The 22,386-nt window shown below is 42.6% G+C and overlaps 1 protein-coding gene across 2 annotated transcripts in view; it reads right to left on the reverse strand.

The window, feature by feature from the left end:
* TBC1D14 (TBC1 domain family member 14) overlaps positions 1-20,811 on the reverse strand; it is a 71,628-nt gene extending 50,817 nt beyond the window's left edge. Inside the window, exons 1-3 of one of the 2 annotated variants that reach the window (XM_074147057.1) lie at positions 20,769-20,811; positions 20,274-20,276; positions 14,497-15,232 (exon numbers count right to left, since the gene is read on the reverse strand). In XM_074147057.1, the coding sequence (XP_074003158.1) occupies positions 14,497-15,232; positions 20,274-20,276; positions 20,769-20,811 (782 nt within the window). The remainder of the gene's footprint in view (positions 1-14,496; positions 15,233-20,273; positions 20,277-20,768) is intronic. The other variant, XM_074147058.1, reaches the window with a different exon arrangement.
* Between the last annotated feature and the right edge of the window lie 1,575 nt (positions 20,812-22,386).

Genomic DNA, 22,386 nt, shown 5'->3' on the forward strand with positions numbered 1-22,386 from the left:
TCTCTTGGTGCGTTTAGTACCCTGAAGGGCTTCTGCATGTAATCACCTTCTTACCCCTGCCCAAGTTCATAACACGTATGTAAGACACCCTGAGACGATGGGTTTATAGGATCATTTGAGACAGCTACCAGGGAAATAAAACAAAGAGAGACAGACACGATTATTTCTTATATATGCAATTACTTAATTGAAAATTGAGAAATATCAAGCAAGTTCTAAAATGTATCTAAGACTAGAAAGGAAAACATAACAGGAATAATATCACCAAAACCACTGCAGGTAAATAGGACACACGATGTGATACAGGCTGGCTGTTCTTGCAATAGGTTTTGTGTCAGGTTGTTTCTACTTCAGAAGCAAGTAAACTGAATTCCATACCACATACTGTCTTCAGAGAAAACAAGAACTTCTAGCATCAGGGACACCTGAAAGAGCCCCATAAGGAGGCACACCTGTGTGACAGTTCTGTGCACATTCAAATCCTCTTTTGCAAGTAAAAGGCTTTCACCACAGTTCATTAGCGCTGCAATAACGTGAAAATTAAAGGACCAACAGGCAATTTTCTCTCCCTATCTATCCACACTAGAGATTGCTAGAACAAGTATATACATGCAACAATCCCCCCAATCTCCTCTGAGGGATTTTAAGAGCAGCAGTAGGTCCTTATCCTCAGAGGAAAATAAAGATAAATTGGAATGATAAAATATAATAGCTCTCTGCTGCAAGTGCCTGCGTAAGATGAGCTAAACCTGAAAAGTCAATCTCACATACTTGCTTTCATTCAATTGCACCAACCTACCTATCTGTTTTCCCTTTAGAGGGAGCATCATAATAACTAATCTGTTCTACAGATCATCTAGCAGATGGCGCAGCACTCACTCCGCTCTGACTGCACAATTTCCACTGTACATTTTAGGGCACCAGGCATCTCTTCCTCTCTCTGCACTACGTCAGGGATTTCCAGATCACTTTTTTTTTTAATTTAAAAAATATATTGAACTGAAAGCACCAGGCATGGTCAATATATAATTCCCATTCTGTACAGAGCAACTTACTCTTCTTTTCCTTTTTTTTTCCCCTGGTCTCTGTCTGTGCCTAAGTTCTGGTGTTTTGCTGGTGCCCACACTATTTTTGCACTCCAAAAAGCCTCAAAACTCCCCAAAGGTATAACGTAATGAGAAGCCAGAAATCGGCACAATCAGATGTAGAACTGCAAACTACAACCTGCTCTTGCTTTGACTGACAACATTGTGAAACCCTGATCTGTGCCAGACTGGAACAAGCCAAAGGTAAACCACATGACAGTTGTGCTGGAATGGGAGGAGCAGAAGAGATGCTGCTCCCTTTGCACCTAATTTTAGAAAACTTAAGGGAAAAAAAATACTATGGAATGCTCTCTCGTCCGATTTCTGCAGAGCTTTGCAATAAATCTGGACAACACCACAGAGTCCTGATAAAGCCACTACTTGAGACCTCTGGACGGAAAGCAGACCCTTAAAATATGCAACTCCCTTAGAAGGAAGTAATGATTTCTGCCATATATATATATATGTATGTATCTCAGAGCAAATAATTCATAGCAAAAGCTTTCATTTTTCTGTTGCCACAGCACAAAAAGGAGTTCCTTTCCTCCCATGCTTACACAGCTTCCTAGGATTTTCAAAAAAAAGTACTAAGCAGTCTCACTTCTGAGCAAATATAACTCACCAAAAATTTCCAATTTAAAGGTAACTTAAGAAGATCTTACCTAATGGAAAACAGAGGTTAACACGGAGCAAAAATTCTCTATTTGAAGAAAAACAGATTTTCACTCCAAAGACAAGCTCAGAAATCCTAGGGTAAAAAGATCTCAAAGTTTAATTACAAGTGTCTCAAGATATAAAAATTAATTTGAGATCTTGAATGTAAAAAGGGTTGACACGCCTGGAAAGAAAAGATCACGTGCTGATCATTATCTCAGTCTCATCGTCCTCCTTGCAACCATTAGAGCACATCATGCTCATTTATAACAGGGATATTAACAGGAATATCTGACGTGATACATCATGTCTGCAGTATCATTAGTGTGGAGCCATTAAAGTGTCATGGGTTACATTTCCCATTGAACATGTTAACTCTTTTACACTAAGCATCTGCAGCTGCTTATTTTAGGAAAACCAAGCACAGAAGTTAAATTGAGATCGCATTTTAAACAGAAATTACTTTTGCAGAGTCCCCTAAAAACAAAATTGGCACTAAACAGTTGTTTAACCTTGCTATTTTAACTGAGCTGCGGCGAGAAATTACCTGCCCGAAGAGAAAATAATTCTAACTCCAGAGTTAATGCCTACATACAGACAAATAGCATCCTGTGATACAGGAAAGAGATTGAACTATCTTTTTCTTCAACATGCACATACTGCATCATTATCGTATAGTGATCTGCCCAACTGCCTTTTTTGTGTGGAAAGGAGGAAGTTAATACTAATAGATGAGTTCAACCATGTCAGAAAAAGTTGGGGTTTTTTTTCTAATGAAATAAAACTTAAGAACCACTTCATTTTGGTTCTATAAACACTGCTAAGATAAACTTACTGAATAGTTGCCATATATACATACTGCACATTCATATATTGCCAGTATTTAGGTTGCCTTGTGTGCTGTCATGGTCAGGCTGAAGCATCAATCAAATAAACAAAAGAAAATAAAAATATTAGAACCACATCAGTAACAAATAATCAAGCCACACCTATCTGTGTAGCACCTATTACAGCTTTTTTCCAGCTTACGCTTTTAAACAGTCCAGAATCAGCAGCAAAGCAGAAAGTTTATCTGGTTCAGCCCAATTCTCTTTTTAGAAAGACAGGAAGCCTGTAACACAACTGCCAGCAACTACTGCCACGTGACGAGTTCATAGCGCTGCTCCACAAGCATTCAAGTACTCACATCTTCACATTTCAGCCGTGGCTCGTCCCAGGCAAGGTTAGCCACTTACAGGAGGTCACCTCTCGACAGGTCATCCCTTCCCACCTCTCCCCCTCAGCTCACTATACAAACCTGCCCGCTAAAAGGAACAGGGGCAGTGCTGCCACGGTTTCTGTTGCCAATTTAGGCCAGAACTCCAAGTCAGCTCTAGACCTCCTCCTTGAAAAGTCTCAAAGTCTCCTCTAGCCAGGCAGGCTCAATACTGTGCCCCCTTTGACAAACCCCTGAAGTTCAGCACCACTGGAGTCAAGGAACTGTTTCTCTGGCACGTGTCACCCCAAAAACAGGAAAAAAGGATGGGCTCCAACACCATAGCTGTCAGAGGGTGTAGTCGAGCAAGGTGGACACACATACACCCACTGACGCCTGTTGGTGCACACACACAGCCTACACATGGACTTCCAGGCGATGTACAGCATTTTTCCCCCCAGACCTCCCAAGATATACCAGTTGCTTGAAATAAAAGAGTATAAGGGTATAAGAGCTTAGGACTTAGGAGTTTTCATGCTAAGAGTATTTGGGCTCTCCAGAAAATTTGATATTGATGATTTTTAACTATTCTGATGTTCCTATTTTGACATGGCTCCTTACACAAAGTTCCAAAGACCTCAGTATATGAACTACCAGCATGCAGCATGGAATGACAGTTGTGAGGAAAACAAAAGCGAGATGGCATATGCTGCTCTGTGGTACACTATTTTAATGCTGACTTAGTGTAGAGGCTATATTTGCAAATAAATGGGTTTTACTTTTTAAAAGACAGCGTTGTAAAGAAACAAGCATGAGAATTAACTTGAAACTGACCCAACTCATGCAGACTGGTGCAATGTTTCACCTGCATTTACCAAAAACTGATCTGCAACTGAAAGTACATTTTTGTAATGAGTGTTAGACACACATACAGCATTTCCTGTTCTCAAGATGCATGCTCACATTCAAATTTTAATTAGTCTTTCAATTAAGAAGTTTATTTTCAGAAGGTATAACAATTGAAATAGTCACATGAATTAACAACCGGGAGGACTTACCAGTCTCGTGAGTAGAGCAGATGAAAAATAAGGACACCGCAGAAAGTTCCAAAGGTTCAGATTTTGTAGAACAAAATTATCTTGAAAACCAGTTCCAAATGACTATCAGACTCATACGCATTCTTACAGAAGCAGGAAAGAAACAGAGGCAAGTCAAAGTTCATTTCAGCTGCTTCTGGAGGAAGACACTGAAATTTCCCGATAACCAAACTACAGGTAGAGAGAGCACTCAGGCCTTGAGCCCCTCAGCCTATGCAAAGGCAGTCATTCTCGAGCGTATATAAAGAATTTGACAGTAAGCAGACATGAATGATAACAGCTAGGTAAACCCATACATCAAGCACATAAGCACAGCACAAGAGACACCTCCACAGATATTATTCCACAAGGCATCCAGAAACTTAGACCGAAACAGGACTTTTAAAGTATTGTACAGCATCTATTAAGCAAAAAAATATATTAAGAGAAACTTTATTAAATATTTGCTTCATTGTGAGCCACCTTACCCAGCATGGTACAGATTCAATTAACACTATTTAGGAAACATTCACACACCATTATGGAATTTAGGCAAAAAGTGTAACAACACTTGTTTTTTTCTCATCCTTCAATGACCTTTTGTATTCTGTACTAACCATATCCTTCACAACTCACCCTCAATAAACAGAAGAAAGATTCTCACTTCTAGACATTCCAAATTCGCACTCTGGCCACTTAAATAATTTCCAGAAGCACAGAAAATAAACCCTCAAATATCAGCAGCGGATTGTATCACAGCAATTTTGATTACCTGATTAGTGGAGGATCAAGACTCTGACACAGAGATCATGATGACTAGGGAACTGAAGGAAACAAGAAGAAATTCCTGTCCAAAGCCCTACGAGCAATCTCCTGATAAGCCCTAAATCTACACTCTCCACAGATGAAAGCAAATAGCCAGTACTCATGACCAGATAATATCAGCTTCTAGAAATAATTCACTAGATGCAGTGATTGTTGGTTCTTGTATTCTCCGTTCCCAACCCCAGATCACCTCTCTGTCAAACTACACTTTCATATTTAAAAAAAAACCCACCATAACCAAAAAGGAAGACAACAAAAAACCAAACCAAAACAAGAGAACAAAGCATCATCAAAAAAGTCCAAGTATTTTAGCTATGGTGAAGAACCGTCATCAACAAGTCAAAAGTTATGCTTTCAGTAAGATTCGAAAATCACGTACAAAAGCAGGGTTTGCAGAATTTTATCTCACAGAGAGTGCCAAAGGTCAAGGTAAAGGAATAACAATGTTTGGTTTATAGATAAACAAATCCAGCAGAAGTAGAGCCAGACGAACCTAGGAAAGAGGTAACCAATGACAAATCATGTTTTATAAATCCTTGTCACACTTTATAAACAAAGTTTTCCAACCCCTGACACTCCAGTGTGTTCAATAAGAACCAAGAACCAACACACTTTACAACAGAACAGATACCTGCAGATCTGAAAAAAGATTTCCCTAGCTGAGGGAGAGAGTAATACAATACAAGTTAGTGGTACAGAATACCCGATAGCTTGCAATAGGTTAACTTGGAAATCTCTCTTTAGCTTTCTTGAAAAAAAAAAAAACAAAAAAAAAAAACTAGCAGGGTTTGATAAACTTCTTATCAAGACTACAAAGTTCTGTATTTACCTTTTTTTTTTTTTCTTAGAGGGTAGCCCTCATTCCAGAGGAGAACAAAGCAGAGCTGCCTGCGCTGAAGTGTCAAAGACACGAATAGATAAATCACAGTAATCCTGCACGTTTAACAGTGAGGACTGGTTGTAGCAACCCAACAAGTATCGTGTCTGTGCATGATGCACAGTACTGCCCTACCATGCTAATGCTGCAGAACTCTCAGAAACAGGAGTTTCAGCACATCAGGACTCTCATACAAAAGCAATGTTTGGGTCCAAGTTAAAACTATGACACTCAACCAGCTACACATAATTGTTCTTTTCTAGCTGGCAAAATTCCCAGCTACCCCAATATTATCAAAATAACCCCAAATACTATTCCCAGAGTCTGCAAGCAGATTTATTCATTGATCTGAAGTACTATTACCACACAAATAAAAAATGGAATGAATACATGAGACATCAGCCTAAGCAAAAAGCTGAACCTGAGTCAGCAGTAAAACCTCGCAGCAATAAAGACTAAACATGGATTGGGTTGTATTAGCAAGATCAAGAGGAAAAAATGATTAAAACTCTGCCTGGTACCCATGAGACTATCTGTATCCAGTTTGGGGGCCCTGGACTAAAATACAGAGATCAAAAGCTGGAGGAAGTCCAGTGGACGACCACTATGATGACTGGGTGCTGAGGCCTTTGACATACAAGCGGGGACGCTGAGGGAGGTGGTTTCATTTAGCCTGGGTGACCATTCTCAGAGATGCAAACAGAAAAAACAAGAGGCAAAGGAGCAAGCTGCTGCAAGGTAAACTCCAAATGGATAAAAGGGGAGAAAAAAAAAAATAAAATCACAGTGGTAGTGGATAAATCCTGGACCGTGTAGCCTGGAGAGGTTGTGGTTAATTCTGTCCTTGGATATACTCAAAATTGACTGGACAAGGTCCTGAGGAACATAATGTAGTGCTGAAGCCAGCCCTGCACTGAGCAGGAGGTTACACCAGATGGCTCCAGGAGTCCCTTCCGACCTAAACTGATTTCTGGTTCTGTACTTGAGAAAGACTGCAGCTCACAAAGGGGCATCCAAGCACTAAGTAAGAAGTGATGTAAGACAAGGTGTTACCAAGTTCTTGTGTTTATTCTGTCAGCTGTCAATGTAAGGTGTGAATGACTCCTTATTTACTGTAGGGGTTTATTATTATTACTATTATTATTATTATTATTGTATCGCTCCTAATTTTTTCAGGCACTTAATGGCTACAAAGAGAAGCTTAATACAGACAGCTCCTTAAAACAGCAATGTAACTAATGCCTGAATTGAGATTAACAGTTCATAAAAAAGAATTCATGGATTATTGTTTTCCTGCCAGCAAACTCAACATTTATTTACCAGAACTCTGAATATCCAGAGCAAGGCACAGAAACACATTCCTCCTCCAGCAAACCCATGGTCTCCATATACTATTTCTGTTAAACAAGTATTCATCTATACATAGAATTTTGTTAGCAGTCCATTTCTTATTTGAGCCTTTATAAAGATGTTTAAAAAAAAAAAAAGTTAATTTCGACTCCAAATTCCTCAAAGATTATGCACCACTGGGAAAGGGAGGGAGACAGTATTAAAAAAAAGTAATAATCAAGGAGCAAGAATTTATATTTATTCCACACGATTTCACCTCGCTCACTGCATTTTTCCAGAATCTCTAAGCATACGTAAGATTCCCTCACAAAGTTGACCCTGACTCTTTATAGTCAGAGTAATTTATTTTTTTAATAATTTCTGTACTTGCAATAACTTAAAACGGTTGATATTGCTGCTAGGGAAAGAAGAAAAAGTCAGTTGAACATTAAATGGTATTTTGATTAGATAAAGAGATAGACAGACTGTCACATGGCAGTGATTTTGCTGATATTCTCCCCATTCCCCAGTGCCCATCCACTTCTCACAGAGCCTTTTAACACAGGAAACATCAGGAACGTTCTTGCAAATTAACTGAAGATATGAAGTCCATCTAACCCACTAATTCACTAAACCTTCACACAGACAATGAATCAGAATGAAAAAAGACCTTAATTTCATTGATCTGAATTAGTTCCTGAAGTCTTGTATGCATCTATCAAAATGCATGCACACATTTTGAATCTTTTGTTCAAAAGCAAGCATGTAGAATGCGCAGAACTGAACAACCAGTTTTCCAAAAGGCAGCCTCACACAAGAGATGAGGGAGAAGGAACAGGGGGGAGTGGAAAGCATTATAGCCAAGTGCTGCAAGTGACATACAACACCTATCTACGCTACAAATCTCATTCACTGGCCAGTAGAAGACCTCTGTAATGCTTCCCACCAGCCACTAGAAAAGAAACATACACATTTGACTTTATTCTAAATAATAACTGGATCACATTAAGTCCTCACTCACTTCATAGTTTTGTACCATTACTGAGAAAAAAAATAAAATCCCAAAACAAAGTACTGCTGAGCAGATTTTCATTTAACTTCCATAACGAAGAAATAACTTCTACAAGCCTCCTAATAGTTTTGCTGTTGAGTAACTGAAAACGGTTTCACACAAACAGGAGATTTGCTTTGAGAAAGAATGTTTATTTCAGAAAAATTCTGCAACTTTTCCTTTGTGCTACTACAGAGATGTGATACTAAGTACAGATGAGAGAGAAGAGGGCCTTTAGTCTTTCAAGTAGACAGAAAGTGGCTTTCAAGTAAGTAGCATCCAAAACCATGTTGTGAAGACTGAAGCACCCATCAGATGAGTATATCTGAATGCCTCATGGGCTGCTGAAATACTGTTTCCAGCCTCATCTGTAATAGAGATCGGCAGTGCCCATGCTGCTTCCCACACCACTGAAACATACCCTTGTTTGCCTTCCTCCCTCCCCAACCCTTTTAGATGTGTGCTACTGATAACAATCGGCTCAAAATGCACCCAGATAAAGTAGTGGGGAGGGGTGAAAGTGAATCCCGGGAGGGGGGGAGGAGGGGGCAGGGTCCAGCAACCACAGGACTGGGCAGTCCAGCCCGCCGTGGGGCGGTGAAGCAGCCTGTGCTGGGTGTCCCTGCAGGTTCCCTCCATCAGAGGCTGCCTTTCTGGAGTCCTTCCTCCCAGCTTCTGGACAATGCCACTTGCAGCTCAGCTAGGTTTTGCTCATTTGTGGTTAAAAGCAGTGCAGTCATATCCTCCCCCACAGCACATCCAGCTCTTTCTGTCCTTCCTCCTACACGCTTCAGTCCTGTTCTCAGCCTGTCTCCTCTCGAACAGCCTATTCACTCTTATCTAATAGGCTTCATTTAATGTAAAACATGCACAGAAAAAGAAACATCATCATATATAAAATTTAATATCTCAAATTACTCAATCATAATTATTTTCATTGTTTCTCTTCCCTTCTATAGTCAGTGAACTCCCTTTTTGGAGAAATTAAAGTGGGAAACGAACAGTATAATACTTATTGTTATTCTACTTTCCATTTAACACCAAAATTAGAAAAGTCCTCTCGTTAAAAGCAAAAAATGGCATTATGAAAGGGTCCTATTCATTAGGACAGGTGAGTTACCTATGGTATCAATGGACCCAATTCCTTAATTTCGGAACTCCCAATTGTGCCAGTCATCTCAAAACGTGTGTGTGTGTGTATGTATGTGATATAAAACATATGAGTTACATGATTTCAGATTTAACACTGAAACCAACAGCTATTATTGTGAAACTTAAGCCCTTTTTCTTCTCAGATTACAAGTAAGGCCACAGTCTGGACTAGGTTTGTGCTTCTCTGTATGGTATAGGATGCCAATCCTGCTTCAGAAGCTTTCTCTCAGAAACGCAGAGATTCTTTGGAAACAGTAAAATGTAATATTCTTCTTAAAACCCTTTATTTCATGTGTAGTCCCTATTCTCTGTAGAGGTTTCCTGAGATCCTGCTACTTAGAACATTTGGATCAAAAACTTCTAGGAGCAGCCTGAAAACAAAGAGGATCCAGATTCCTGAAAAAATAGACAATATCCACAGCAGTGGACTAAATATTGATTTAGGATTCTTGTAGTCCATTCAAAAGGGAGGGAATCGGATGGCTCATTATTTAACTGAACATGGTCCTAGTCCTTTTTATGGTCACTCTACATGTAACCATAAAAAGCTTCATCCTCACTCCCCAAAATGACAAATGAAAACGATAAATGAAAAGTAAAACTTCTACAGTAAGATCACAATGGTCCTGATTCAGCAAAGCTGTTCAAAAACCTGAGCATTTACAAAGTCTGTGTTTCAGCAGTACTGTACAGAAGCCAAGTCCAAAGGTAAAACTCACTAACCTGCAGTACTCCGGGTCACTAGGGCAGAGACAGACAAGCCACTGACTCTTTAGTCTCTCAGCCAATTATTTGCTCACAGTATTTCTCAAACCAAGTTCCTGCATATATTCAAATGAAGGAAATTAATTCAAACTCATGCCTTATGTGAAAGACCTCTGGCCTTCAGAGGTGAGACAAGTACATGTGACACTTGAAAACCAGGAACACACCAGGTTTCTTTGTCAGCAGTCAGCATTACAGCTGCTTTCAAAGCACCAATCCATTTTCATGTGCTAATGAGCCTAATGATAGCACTAGTACTCCACCTAGCACTGTACCAGTGATGCCTTAAGCTCTTTCAAGGGAAAAGCTATGTGCAAACAAGCAGAAAAGCGGTCTCTTTTTCTCACTTTGGATCTTCCTGCCACACCCAAGGAGGCAAGTAAGAGCCTGAGGGAAAAACCAGACCTTTCAGAGTCTGAAACTGCTGAAGAGACACCAACTGAGCCAGAGGAGCAGTCCAGGAACCTTTCTTCACCGTAGTGTTCAAGAAGGCAGGGCAGGAGCACCCTGTTCCCAAGTGCCCTTGAAGGTCCCGGGATTGACCAGCGATGAGCCAACAGGGTTCTCCTTTCTTCCATCTCCTCTATAACTCAATTTTCAACCACGGCCCCAGGCCAACACCAACCCCGTAACACAACATAGATATTGCCACAACTGACACTAAACAGACAACCTCATGCACAGTGCATATGCACAGGGTCTCGCAAGGAAAAATAAACCTACAGAGTGCTAAGAAATGATTCTACATTCCAAAGCAGGTGCTCCTCCAAGCATCTTCTTGATACTATGGAAGATGTACCCTAAGTTGATAAGTAAGCAGCTTAGATGCATGTGACCAAGTACTGGAGGCATCTAATTTTTGTCAGTATGACGTCTACAGGCAGCCGCAAATCTTAACTAATATATCCAGAGGAAACTCAGTCTTGACAAGCTCAGAGAAACTAACACATTCTCAGATGACAGACGGGGTTCAACACAGGCACAGCTGCCATTTCAAAAAGCAAGGTTTCTCCTTTTACCAAATGTCAGCAACTTGAGCAAAAACTAAGCTGATTCATCTTTGCTCTCGGTGGCTCAAGCCCCTCTCCCATCACCCAGAGGAGCCCTCAAAGAGCTAAACCTGCAGATGAAGGCTGAGCACCCCTGCACTGCAGCCTTACCCCACGACCATCAGGCTGCTGGAAGGTAGAAAGGCTGTGTAGAAACCACTCAGGTGCTTGTTCTTTCATGCTGTACACACATGTGCCAGCCACTGACCAAAGCCAAAGCAATTTGGGTTTCTCCTGCTACAGTTCATCCTTGTTTTTTCAAAAGGGAAGGTTTACACACTTAAGCTGCAAGATTGAAAATCTCAAGTGAAACTCCTTCCAGCAAAGAGTCAAGTGTTAAGAACATGCTCCTCCCTGGGACTTTGTTTATACCTACCACCACAGCACTTTTTACAAACTACTTTAGGAAGCTCCCTTCTCAGCAAGCTGGTCTTCAAAGATACTATTCCAAATGCCTCCTCCTCGTCTAACACTGTACACAAACCTTGGCACACAGTGCAGGATGAGCTAGGTAGGACGGCCCCTAGAAGTTGAGTTACTTTCAAACAAAACACTGCGAGGTCCAAGTTCGTTTACTGAATTCCCAGGGCTTAAATGAGTAATGGAACCCCAGGAACAGGGGCTATATGGGATCATTAGAGCCAACCGGCTCCAAGACAGACCTGCCACTGGCCAAGGCCAGCCCACCAGCTACGGTGGTAACACCTCTGTGATAACGTAGAAGTGGGAACAAAAACTGTGCGACAGCAGCCAGAAGAGAGGAGTGAGAGTATGTGAGAGCAACAGCTCTGCAGACACCAAGGTCAGTGAAGAAGGAGGGGGAGGAGGTCCTCCTGGCACCGGAGCAGAGATTCCCCCGCAGCCTGTGGTGAAGACCATGGTGAGGCAGGCTGTCCCCTTGCAGCCTGTGGAGGACCCCGAACCAGAGCAGATGGATGCCCGAAGGAGGTTGTGGCCCCGTGGGAAGCCTGCACTGGAGCAGGCTCCTGACAGGATCTGTGGCCCTCTGGAGAGAGGAGCCCATGCTGGAGCACGTTTGCTGGCAGGACTCGTGACTCTGTAGGGGACCCAGGCTGGAGCAGTTCATGAAGAACTGTAGCCTGTGGGAAGGACTCATGCTGGAGAAGTTCATGGAGGACTGTCTCCCATGGGAGGGAAGAGTGTGAGAAGCCTTCCCCCTGAGCAGGAAGGAGCAGCAGAAACAAGGTGCGATGAACTGATCACAACCCCCATTCCCCATCCCCCTGTGCTGCTCAGGGGAGGAGGTAGAGAAATCGGGAGTACAGTCGAGCCCAGGAAGAAGGGAGGAATAGGGGGAAGGTGTTTTAAGATTGAGATTTTATTTCTCATTATCCTCCTCTGATTTAATTGGTAATAAATTAAATTAATTTTCCCCGAGTCAAGTCCGTTTTACCTGTGACGGTAACTGCTGAATGATCTCCCTGTCCTTATCTTGACTCATGAGCCTTTCATTGTGTTTTCTTTCCCCTGTCCACTTGAGGAGGGGGAGTGACAGGGCGACTTTGGTGGGCACCTGGCTTCCAGGCTGGATCAACCCACCACAGTCCTTAACAACTTTGACAACATAAATATAGATAGTATTCCCTCAGAATTCCCTCAGAAGCTCCCTGCTTGTTCAATACCTGTAAAATTCACCAGCAGATTGCATGACACAAGAGAACAGATGCGTAAAACATGGGTGTGTGATATGCAAGTACAGACAAAAAGCAAGCAACTCTTGTTTTCAAAACAGAGCAGAAAGCGTATGTTAAAGAGAAGGATATTAATGGCCAGGCTACAGACAGAGCACCTGGAACTTCAAAGCCCATCACCTTGTTTGACCTTAATCCTCATATCCTCATGAGGACATCACGCGGTGACCAAGACTACCTGTTGCCCATTTAAAAGGCAGTAAAGACAGCTTTTGTTGCCTGGAACTGAATGTGCCTGAGAAGATTCAGGTTAAAAATCCCAGTCTAGTGAGTACCACCATTTCTGTAACACTGGCAAAGCCACTAGAGACTACACTAGAATAGAATTTGGACAGATGGCTGTATTTTCTTGGATGAGAAAAGCTGAGAAGTGGTTAAACATCCTACTTTGAGCAGGGTCTAAATGTGCCAGTTCCACTGTGCTCCCTCCAGGCTGAAGGACAGCATTTGTTTGAGTTAGCAGTTGTGCTACCAGAATGGGTAACAAAAGTTCATGCTTTGAAGTGCTGAGAAGCCTCCTGCTTCAGAATTAAGTCTGGTTCCATGGCAACAAACAGAGAGAGGTCCACAAAAGCTTCAGCACCTCAAACATTACTGATTACTGGAGTTCTGCTGCACAGTACTTTACTTTAACTTTCACCTAAACATAAAAATCAATGCAGGCTTCAGCCAGTTTAGTAAATCTAAAGAAACTACTTCTCTTAAGCTTTGCAAATAGGGCAGCCTTTCAAAGAATGATGTTTGCCAATTATTTTATCAGTCTATTCATATCAGCCTATTCATCCTGTGCAAACAAAAATTACACAAGGAAAGAGATTAGCTGAAGCAATCACATGTTCAAAACAGGTTAGATACAGCCAACTCTGCTTGATGTCTAAAATTTATTTCTAGAACCGTTTCTTCAAAATATATCATACTGCAGACATATCCTAAAAATAAGAGACACTATAAAGGCCCTAAATAAATAAAAACCAAAAACCACCAACAAACAACCCAAACCCCCAAAAGTACACTAGTCCTTTTCCACATTCACTGCTTTCATTGGGTATCTGCATTTCAAATACCTTATCATTCATACAAGGGCCACATTTAGAAGAGGTCATGTAATTACTTTGAGTGGCCAATGCTTTCATTTCAACAGCTGAGTAACAAGACATCAGATGTTCTCATTCCATACAAAAATAAAGGAAAAAAGGTATTAACAAAACTATAACTGAGATTTGGAAAAATCATAGTAGTCACGCAAGTGTTTGGCAAGTATCTGTATTTTAATCTTCACAGACTTATACTGATCAATAAAAGACTCCACCACTATTGGACCACTTATGAATTCTTAGATGTCAAAGCTCTTCAGTACAGGTACAAATCCTACCTATATGTACCCATTTATGAGGCATGAGACAAAGGACCTTGACCAAAATCACAAAAGGCATCACTGGAGAAGCCAGGAAGGAAACCCTTGTTCAGAACTCCTTTTACTGTAACATAGAGAGAATCTTTTAAGAAGATTTAAGATGCTTCCATATGTCATAAAGATAATTCAGAGCCTTAGTCCATAGCAACATTTGCTGACTTACTTGGAACAGAAAAAATATGTTGTTAATACCAATTTAAATTAAAATAGCAAGCTAGTACCTCTTTCAAAGTAAAATATCACACGACCTTTCTCCTATGATCTTACCTTATCTCACTGTTAAAATACAAATGTATTTTACGGAAACATTACCTGGCAAAGAAGTTTGTAAAAGGTCCCAATATTTTTCGTTTACTGTCCACGTCTGTCTCTTGGCAACACTCCTGCTGGCTCTGGTCATTGGTCTCTTTAGTGGAATTCAGAGTAACATCCGAGAAATGCGCCTCATCGGTCTCAAGATTCACAATTGCACTTGAACTGCTTGTGACCACAAAGTCCAAAATGTCTTCATTGCTAACTGATAAAGTCGTTGACAGTTCTGTGCTAAGACTAGAAACGCTGCAGACAGAGATATCATCACTTCTATTCAGAGTTTTTGAAGTTGGGCTATAAAGTTTGACAGTGTCATACCCAGTTCTTGGGAAAGTAGAGGATTTTCGCACAGCATGGTCATGTTCAGAAGTCAGAGAATGTGGAGGCACATAAGCCGGCAGTGTGCACGCGCTCTGAAAAGCCCTGTCAGGCACAATTTCAGGTTCCGACTGCTTTCTCTTCACATTTAACACGCTGCAGTGAACAGGCTCTGGATTTCCTATTTCTAGAGTTGGAATACCAGAATCCACTGATTTAAGGCTATGACAATCTTCTAAAGCGTTGGACAGCTGGCCAGGCTCATACTCAGGCAATGAGAGAGATCTCGGGGTCCTGGAGTTCAAGTCTTGAAAGCCCTGGATACTGCTGCCCACTCTTGCGTCCAGAATTCCCATGAAGCTCAAACCATTTAAGGAATTGGATAAATTTACATCAGTTGTCTTGGCCCAACTGGTAACTGGTTAAAAAGAAAGCAAGCAAAAGATTATGAGTTTGCATTAAGGTTGCAGTTTCTTCTTAACTGTTTGGTTTTTGTTTTGTTTTTTAAAATACATTCAGTCCTGTCATAATTTATGCTTTTAATTAAAAGTTATTCATCTTCTCTTGCACATGATTACTATTCCTTCCCCCCGCTTGAACAAGCAGGACAATGGCAGCTTAAATTAGGCTTCTAGAAAATGTCAAGCATGAAAACCTTTTCATAAGCAGTTTGTGTGCCAGTGTTTGCTTCGTGTACATTTCCTGAGAGTGAAATTACATACTATAAAAACTGCAGTACTTTAATGTTCCATGCCAATATTAAGACAAATATTTGAAATTTATTTTCATACAGTCATAACTGCATATTTACTGATGTTGAGGGACTACAAAACTTAGACCAAAATTCTGAAGTGTTCATTTAAATAGAATTTCTTAGCATTCTTCTGGAAACCATAAGACCATAAAACCAAAAAAAAAAAACATAATGAATTTGAAACAGAATGCATAATTTATTAGTTTTGCATTAAGCAAGAGATGCAAAATCTGAATAGCTATAAAGCTATTGTAGTCAAGGTTCTGACAATACACATGACGAGCTTCATCAGCGCACGTGCACTAAAACTGACACTTGCAAATATATTGTATTTACTGCACTCAGGGACTGCTATCCTTCATATTTGCAATATATATTCACACTATCTCCTGAGGGGCTGCCAGTGGGGAGTTAATACAGCCAGTGCCCCACTTCAGTTGAAACCTGAGCGACCCTCACAAAGAGGGCAGTCAAGAATGGCTGTGGGTTTGATGCACTCTCCTCGTGGGCCACTGCAACCTTTTGTAAACCCAGAACACCTTCAGGGCTGCTGCCCTGGCTCCCACAACTGCTACTGACCCTTTAAGCCACGACATGATTATTATTATTGTGACATTACATACATCTTCTCTTTCTCTATGAATAGTTAAATTATCTACAGCTCTGCTGAAGTTTGCAATGCAATTACTCTGCAGCAGTTGGCAGAACAAATATGCCCATATTGCTTCGGTTTCTTCACTCTGAAACACTCTGCGCTAAGTGTGAAGGACTGAAGAATACTCCTCCCATCTTGCAAACAGCTTGCTTTCTAGACGGATTTTTCTCCAGCTCCTGACGCTTGCTCTCCTGCTTCTGGTCTCCATTCTCTCTCAAGAGCAGCACTTAATTAAAGGTACCAGTTGTCCTCTAGGAGGTCCTCCCCACGTTCTACCACTAAAAAACAACCAACCAACCCCCTCTTCCCCCTCCCCCCCCCCAAAAAAAAAAAAACGAACAAAAAACCCAAACCAAAACCCAAACATCTCATTTGGGAAAACCGGTTCCTCCCAGCAGTTCCAAACCACTGGCTAATGGCACCTAAGCCCTGCCAAACACCAGGGCTTGACACACCATCCGTTCTTTGATCTGAGCCCGTGGATACACTTGGGCTTTGTGATACCGACAGGCAGGCTGTGCCAGAAAACACATTTCAAACATATTCTACTGGTTCAAACTGTAACAATTTTTTCCACAAGCTTTCTGTCGCATGAAAAGTTCATGAATCCAAACCTACTTCATATGCTACACCAACTCTTTAGCTTGCTACACAAATGCTATTCAATAGCTGATCTGGTGCTCCAGTTCAATCCACTCCTAAGTGTAGGGAGAAGTCAAGTAGAAACAACCCTGGATATTTCATCTTTTAGACCTTTTCAGAACTTTTTAACAGCCGACTATGTACTACCCATTCAAATCAATCAATGCATCAATTGCCTAATCCTCTGGATACGCAAGGCTTCAAATTTATCGACTAAAAAGCTTGTAAAGATGTACACTTTTCTTATAGAGTTGCTATAGCAACTTTTCTTTTTTTCGCATTACCATGGTTTGAAAAGTTTACATCCCCTGCAATTTAAAGAAGCGATGTCTTGAGATAGCTAGCATACCAACCACATACATTATGAACCTCTGTTCACTACATTAAAATTGCACGGTCCAGAAAAAAAAACAAAACAATAAACAAAACCCCCTAAACAACTATCCTTGAATGCAAGCAACAAACTATTGTATTTTATGAAGGCAACTGTGATAGTTGAAGTGTACGAATATGATGTAACATGGAGCATTAGTTATAATTACTGTTGCATATACTTGGATCTCCTCCTCTAAGACATTCTTGCCTGGATTCACTTATTGTTCTAACGTAAGTCTGTTTTCTCTTCCCCTTGCTCACCCACCCCTCCACACACATTATATTGCTCTTTAAATCAATAGCCCAGTCTGCCCCAATGTTTCTCTGAAGCGTAAACACGCACACTATGGAACTGCATAAGTAAAGGTGCAGGTGTTTGCTTTATCAAAATTCATGCTTATTAATGCACCCAGAAAACGCAGTCCAGAAAACCAAAGTACAGAAATGCAACGGGCCAAGAAAAACTTTGACATTGTGTGGGCAAACAGCACAAGCGTGTTCCCATAACAAATTCCTCCAGTGACTGCCTTCACTTCTGCTCAATGATTTTCTCAAGTAGCAGCCAGTCCTTAGTTTAATTGTATGACTCTTCTCAACTAAGCTTACAAACAGCAAGTATTCAGGCGGCCTTGGAAGAGCCAGTAAATACAGCAGCTCAAGAGGCCAAACAATTCTGTAAACAAGAGAGTTCAAAGAGAAGTGAAAATAAATTTCCATGTGGAGTACTGAAGCTACTGTAAACTGGACTGGTATTTTTTTTAAAGCAAGAAATTTAACAGGAAGTGATCCTTTAAACGGGAAAGCAGCAAATGCAGAAGTATATAACAGCTTGGCTCGCCAGAGCAAATTATGCAATAACGAGCTACAAAGGTTTTACACAGTTCAGCAAAACTGTGGGAAGCTTTGAAGTATACCCATCAAGGGCTTTAGACAAAAAATTGAGACGTAATCAGCTGTCAAAAACATACATGAGAACTCCTTGATTCATTTCGCATTAGGTTGTTGTAGGATTGTTTTTAAGGATGTAGCGCAGTGATATTTCTACTCATTTCCACTGCCTCACTGGTAAATGCAAAATCTGACAATTGATGTCAAACATTCTAAGTGTTATGTGCTCCAATACTAACTTCTTGCCATAAATCATTTAATAACATAACATTATTGTAACATCATCATAACAAACATAACATTATTAAAGTACTAGCAGTATAATAAACTACTGAGAAAGCATAAGGAATTCTGTCCACACAACATTCATCATCCCCACGGTTTACTTAGATTAAAGTAAAATTGAGATTAGCAAATACACTTATTTTATAGGAACCATGACCTAATAAGTGTGAGTATACCAGAAGTGAGATAATAAGGGAAAAGGAGATAGGAAATTACAGCAGAGGTCATAAGTGGCAATGACAGGGTAGGTAGATATTATTTACTCATTAACTCTTTCAACATAAATGCTAAGGGGCACCAAATAAAGACAGTTTTGTAGCCAGGTTCAAAATTAACGTCAGGATGTAGCTATTCATGCAAAAGGCAGTTGAACAGCGTAACTCCTTGCCACAACACACTGTGGATGCTAGCAGTTCACATGCTCAGGGACAAAAAAAATCGCTGAGGATTTCTAAACAAAAAGAAACTCAGGAATTCCCTGAACTGCAAGTATCAGAACTTCAGGGAAATAACATTAGCCCTACTTTTAGGCCCTCTCCCAGGTAAATACATCTGTCTGGCAGGTGGAGTTTTGATCCATCCCAGTACAGCTGTCAATTCGGCCTTACATTCCCCAGATTCTGATCACGGCATGGAAGAAGGCTCTGACAATAACCAGAGCCTTAAAAAACAGATTTTGATTTTCCGTATCACCCAACCACACAGAGGGGACAAGTCATATTTGTTTGAAATTTCTAAGATCTAGAATAAAATGGCTTTTTAACTCTTTTTAATGTAAAATTTAAAGAAAGTTAACAGCAATGCCAAACTGTTAAAACAAAGATCAGAAAGGTGCCAACTCAAGCCACGTTCTTCCAAGTTTGCTGTGACTTCCACTGAACTTCCTCAGAAGGGCGGGCAAGACAACTACCTACAAAACAGGCTTTCTATCTTCTTGCCTCACAGGAATGAGAAGACTGTTCAGTTCTCAAAGAGTTAAAATCTCAATTTTTATCAACTTGTCTTTCCAACACCTACCTCTGCCAGCACTTTTTTAAAAAAAATATTTTAAGAAGAAGAAATTGTCTCAATTACGAAGTTGCAAAAGTGGGGTTTTTTCCTTCTTAAAGGAAAAACATACCAAAAAAAAAGTGAAGGGCTTAAACTCTCCATGCACTTGACAATATTTTTACCGAATGAACTAAGAAACACATTGCTGCTATCAAGCACAACTGCAGGTGACCTCAGTGCACAACAGCATCAACCCCAGCTTGGTTTATTAAACATTTCTTGGTTCAGATTGTTTATGTTCACATTCTAACAGCCACAACGTTGCCAACAACGAAGAATGCCTGAGCCTACAGAACAGCCTAGCTTTCGACCAAGCATGAGAATGAGATACAGTGATTGAGGCTACATATTTAAGCACTGCCAAAACTTTAATAGCAAAAAGAAATGGGATTTTTTTTTTTTTTTTTTCATTAAGAAGTCTTTTATCTAACTCCCAGCCGGCATCCTTCACAGAGCGTGAGCTTTACAAACCTGACTTCTGAGCGGAATGCTTGGAGAGCGATCATAAGTAAACCATTCACCGCTTTTCCACTTTTTTTTTTTTTTTTTTTTTTGCTACGTCAGGCAGGCAATATAAATGAGTCACAGTGCTCTTCTACAGCCTCTGCTCCAGAAGCAGTTTACGGGGAGTTTTTTTTCCTTCCCCCACCAATATTACTGAGAAAGCCTGACGCCACATGAGACGAGCCGCAGCCCCACCAGAAGTTCGGCTACTGCGGGCTGCAGTTTTGTTTGGTCTTTGGGGATCGCCTAGGAGATCTCGATTAGAAAGAGAGGCTCTGACACAGATGGAAGTTGCTGCCTTTTCACCGGCTTTCGGCCTGACACGGCGAACGCTTCCTCCTAGCTGGTGGCCTTCATTAAAGAAAACTAAAAAACAAAACAAAAAACTCCAAAGAAGCCCCCAAAACGCCCAGCCAATGCCTTTCCCCAAAGCCTTGAGGAAGCAACGCTCGCTCCCCTCCGTGGTCTCTCAACCGCTCGGCGAAGACTCAGGCGGCGCCGAGCTGCTCCTCTTAACTTTTTTTAAGGTGGCCACGGGCGAGCAAAGCGACCAGCCGCCGCTCCCTCCTCGCCCCGCAGCCCGGCCGGCCCCAGGCGAGCCCCTCACCGCGGGGGGCTGCTCCCGCCGGCCCGGCCCGGCCGCCGCCGCTCGCCCTCCCCCCTCCTCGCCGAGCTCTGCCCCTCGCCCCAGCAGGTGGCACCGAGCACCCCCCGGCCCCACGGGCGGCCAGAGCCCCGTCAGGGCTGGCTGCAAGCCGCCGCCAGAGGAGGAAGCGCCAGGCAGAAAGTTTGACGCCTCACCGGGGTAGCGCTGCCCTCCGTCGCTCTCCTCATGCTGGGCCATGCCCAACCCGCCCCACAGCTGCTGCTGCGGGACTAGCAGGCGGCTGGCGGCTGCGGCGGCCGGTCCATGTCGCTCTCCGGTCCCCGCAGAAGAGCGGCGGGCTCAGCGGGGGTGAGGAGACGCAGCCCCCACCCGCCGGGCACACTCTCGGCGCAGCGCAGGGCCTCCCATGGCGCCCGCCGCCGCGGCGGGCTCGGCGCACACCTGGCTGCGGGCGCAGCGCCGGGCTCTTGCCGGCGGGACAGGTGCCGGGCTCCTGCCGGGACGCTCCGCTCCCCGCCGCTCGGCCTCCTCCCACCCCGCCGCCGCTCCCCCTCCCCAGCGCGGCGGCGAGAAGCGCCGCCCGCCGTGGAAAGAAACGCCTGCGCGGGGCGGGCGGGGGGGTGAAGGAAGCGGCTGCTGGGGGCCGGCCGCCATTTTGAATCGCCTCAGCGCGGCCGGTGGGGGGGAGAGCGGCGAGGGCGGGTTGTGCGCGCCCGGTTCAGGAACGGGGGAGGCGAGCAGGTTGAAGAGCGGTGGGATTTAAAGGAGGACTGTGGTTCAAAGGAGTTCTGCGGCGGAGGGGAACCGGAGCCCGTCCTGCGCTGCCGGCAGCGGCCCTGCGGGGGACTGGGGCGGCCGGAGTTGCGCGCTGGCGGCCCCCGGGGGGAGCGGGTCTGCGGAGGGGCTGCGCTTGTGGTCCTGGCTGCGCTTAACAGGAAAGCAAAACTTGGCGGGCTTTGCAAGTTTGGACTGTGGAATGTTTGAGTCTGGGCCATCAAGTGAAGGTGTATCCACAGCTCTGTGGAATTGAGCTGTAATGCCAGGAGCGGAGGCTCTAGGATGGTGATTGTTGTTCCAGTGTGTTTGACTTATCTTTCCATTTACCTTCCATCTCAAAGTGCTGCCTCTTGGCATTTGCATAGTCAACCTGTCCTCCACACCCCCGCACTGGAATCGGAGTTAGGAGCGGTCAGTACTTTACAGGAGCAGAGCCCTCATGTTTCCTTATCATCTTTGAAACTCATTCTTGCCTTTTTTTGCAAAGGTCATGTACATTTTGTACCTAGACCTGGTGAGCGTGTCTCTAGAATAAGATAAAGTTGTAAGATAAAGTTGTCCCCCATCCTGAGGGTGTAAGTACCAGCCTCTCATCACCTCACACCTCTTAAATGTCTACTCTGAAGCTGGAAATGTGAGTGCAGCAAATGCAGAAATACCTGAACTTGCGTTACTGTAATTAGTTCAATACCAAGAAGAGCAAAGCTGTGATTCTTCAAGCTTTGGTGTGGGCGAGTTTCACCTGAATAAATTGTGAGAGGCTGAGGTAAACTGCTATGGAAGACCTTGCCACCATGATCCCATTGACACCAGTTCCATGCTGTCAAGATGATAATTAAGTCATTATCAAGATGAGAAGTAGGCACTGAAAACCTACCGTCAACCAAAAATTACACCTCTGCAGATATGTCCTGTGCCTGGGTCAGAAACTGCTACATTTCAGCTCTTATTCTGTTGGATTTCTAAGATGGGTATCAACATAATTAAGATTGGCACTAATTTTTCCACATCTTTCTTTGAAAATCACTGCTACCT

Source organism: Numenius arquata, chromosome 5, assembly GCF_964106895.1.
Source record: "Numenius arquata chromosome 5, bNumArq3.hap1.1, whole genome shotgun sequence".
Taxonomy (NCBI): domain Eukaryota; kingdom Metazoa; phylum Chordata; class Aves; order Charadriiformes; family Scolopacidae; genus Numenius; species Numenius arquata.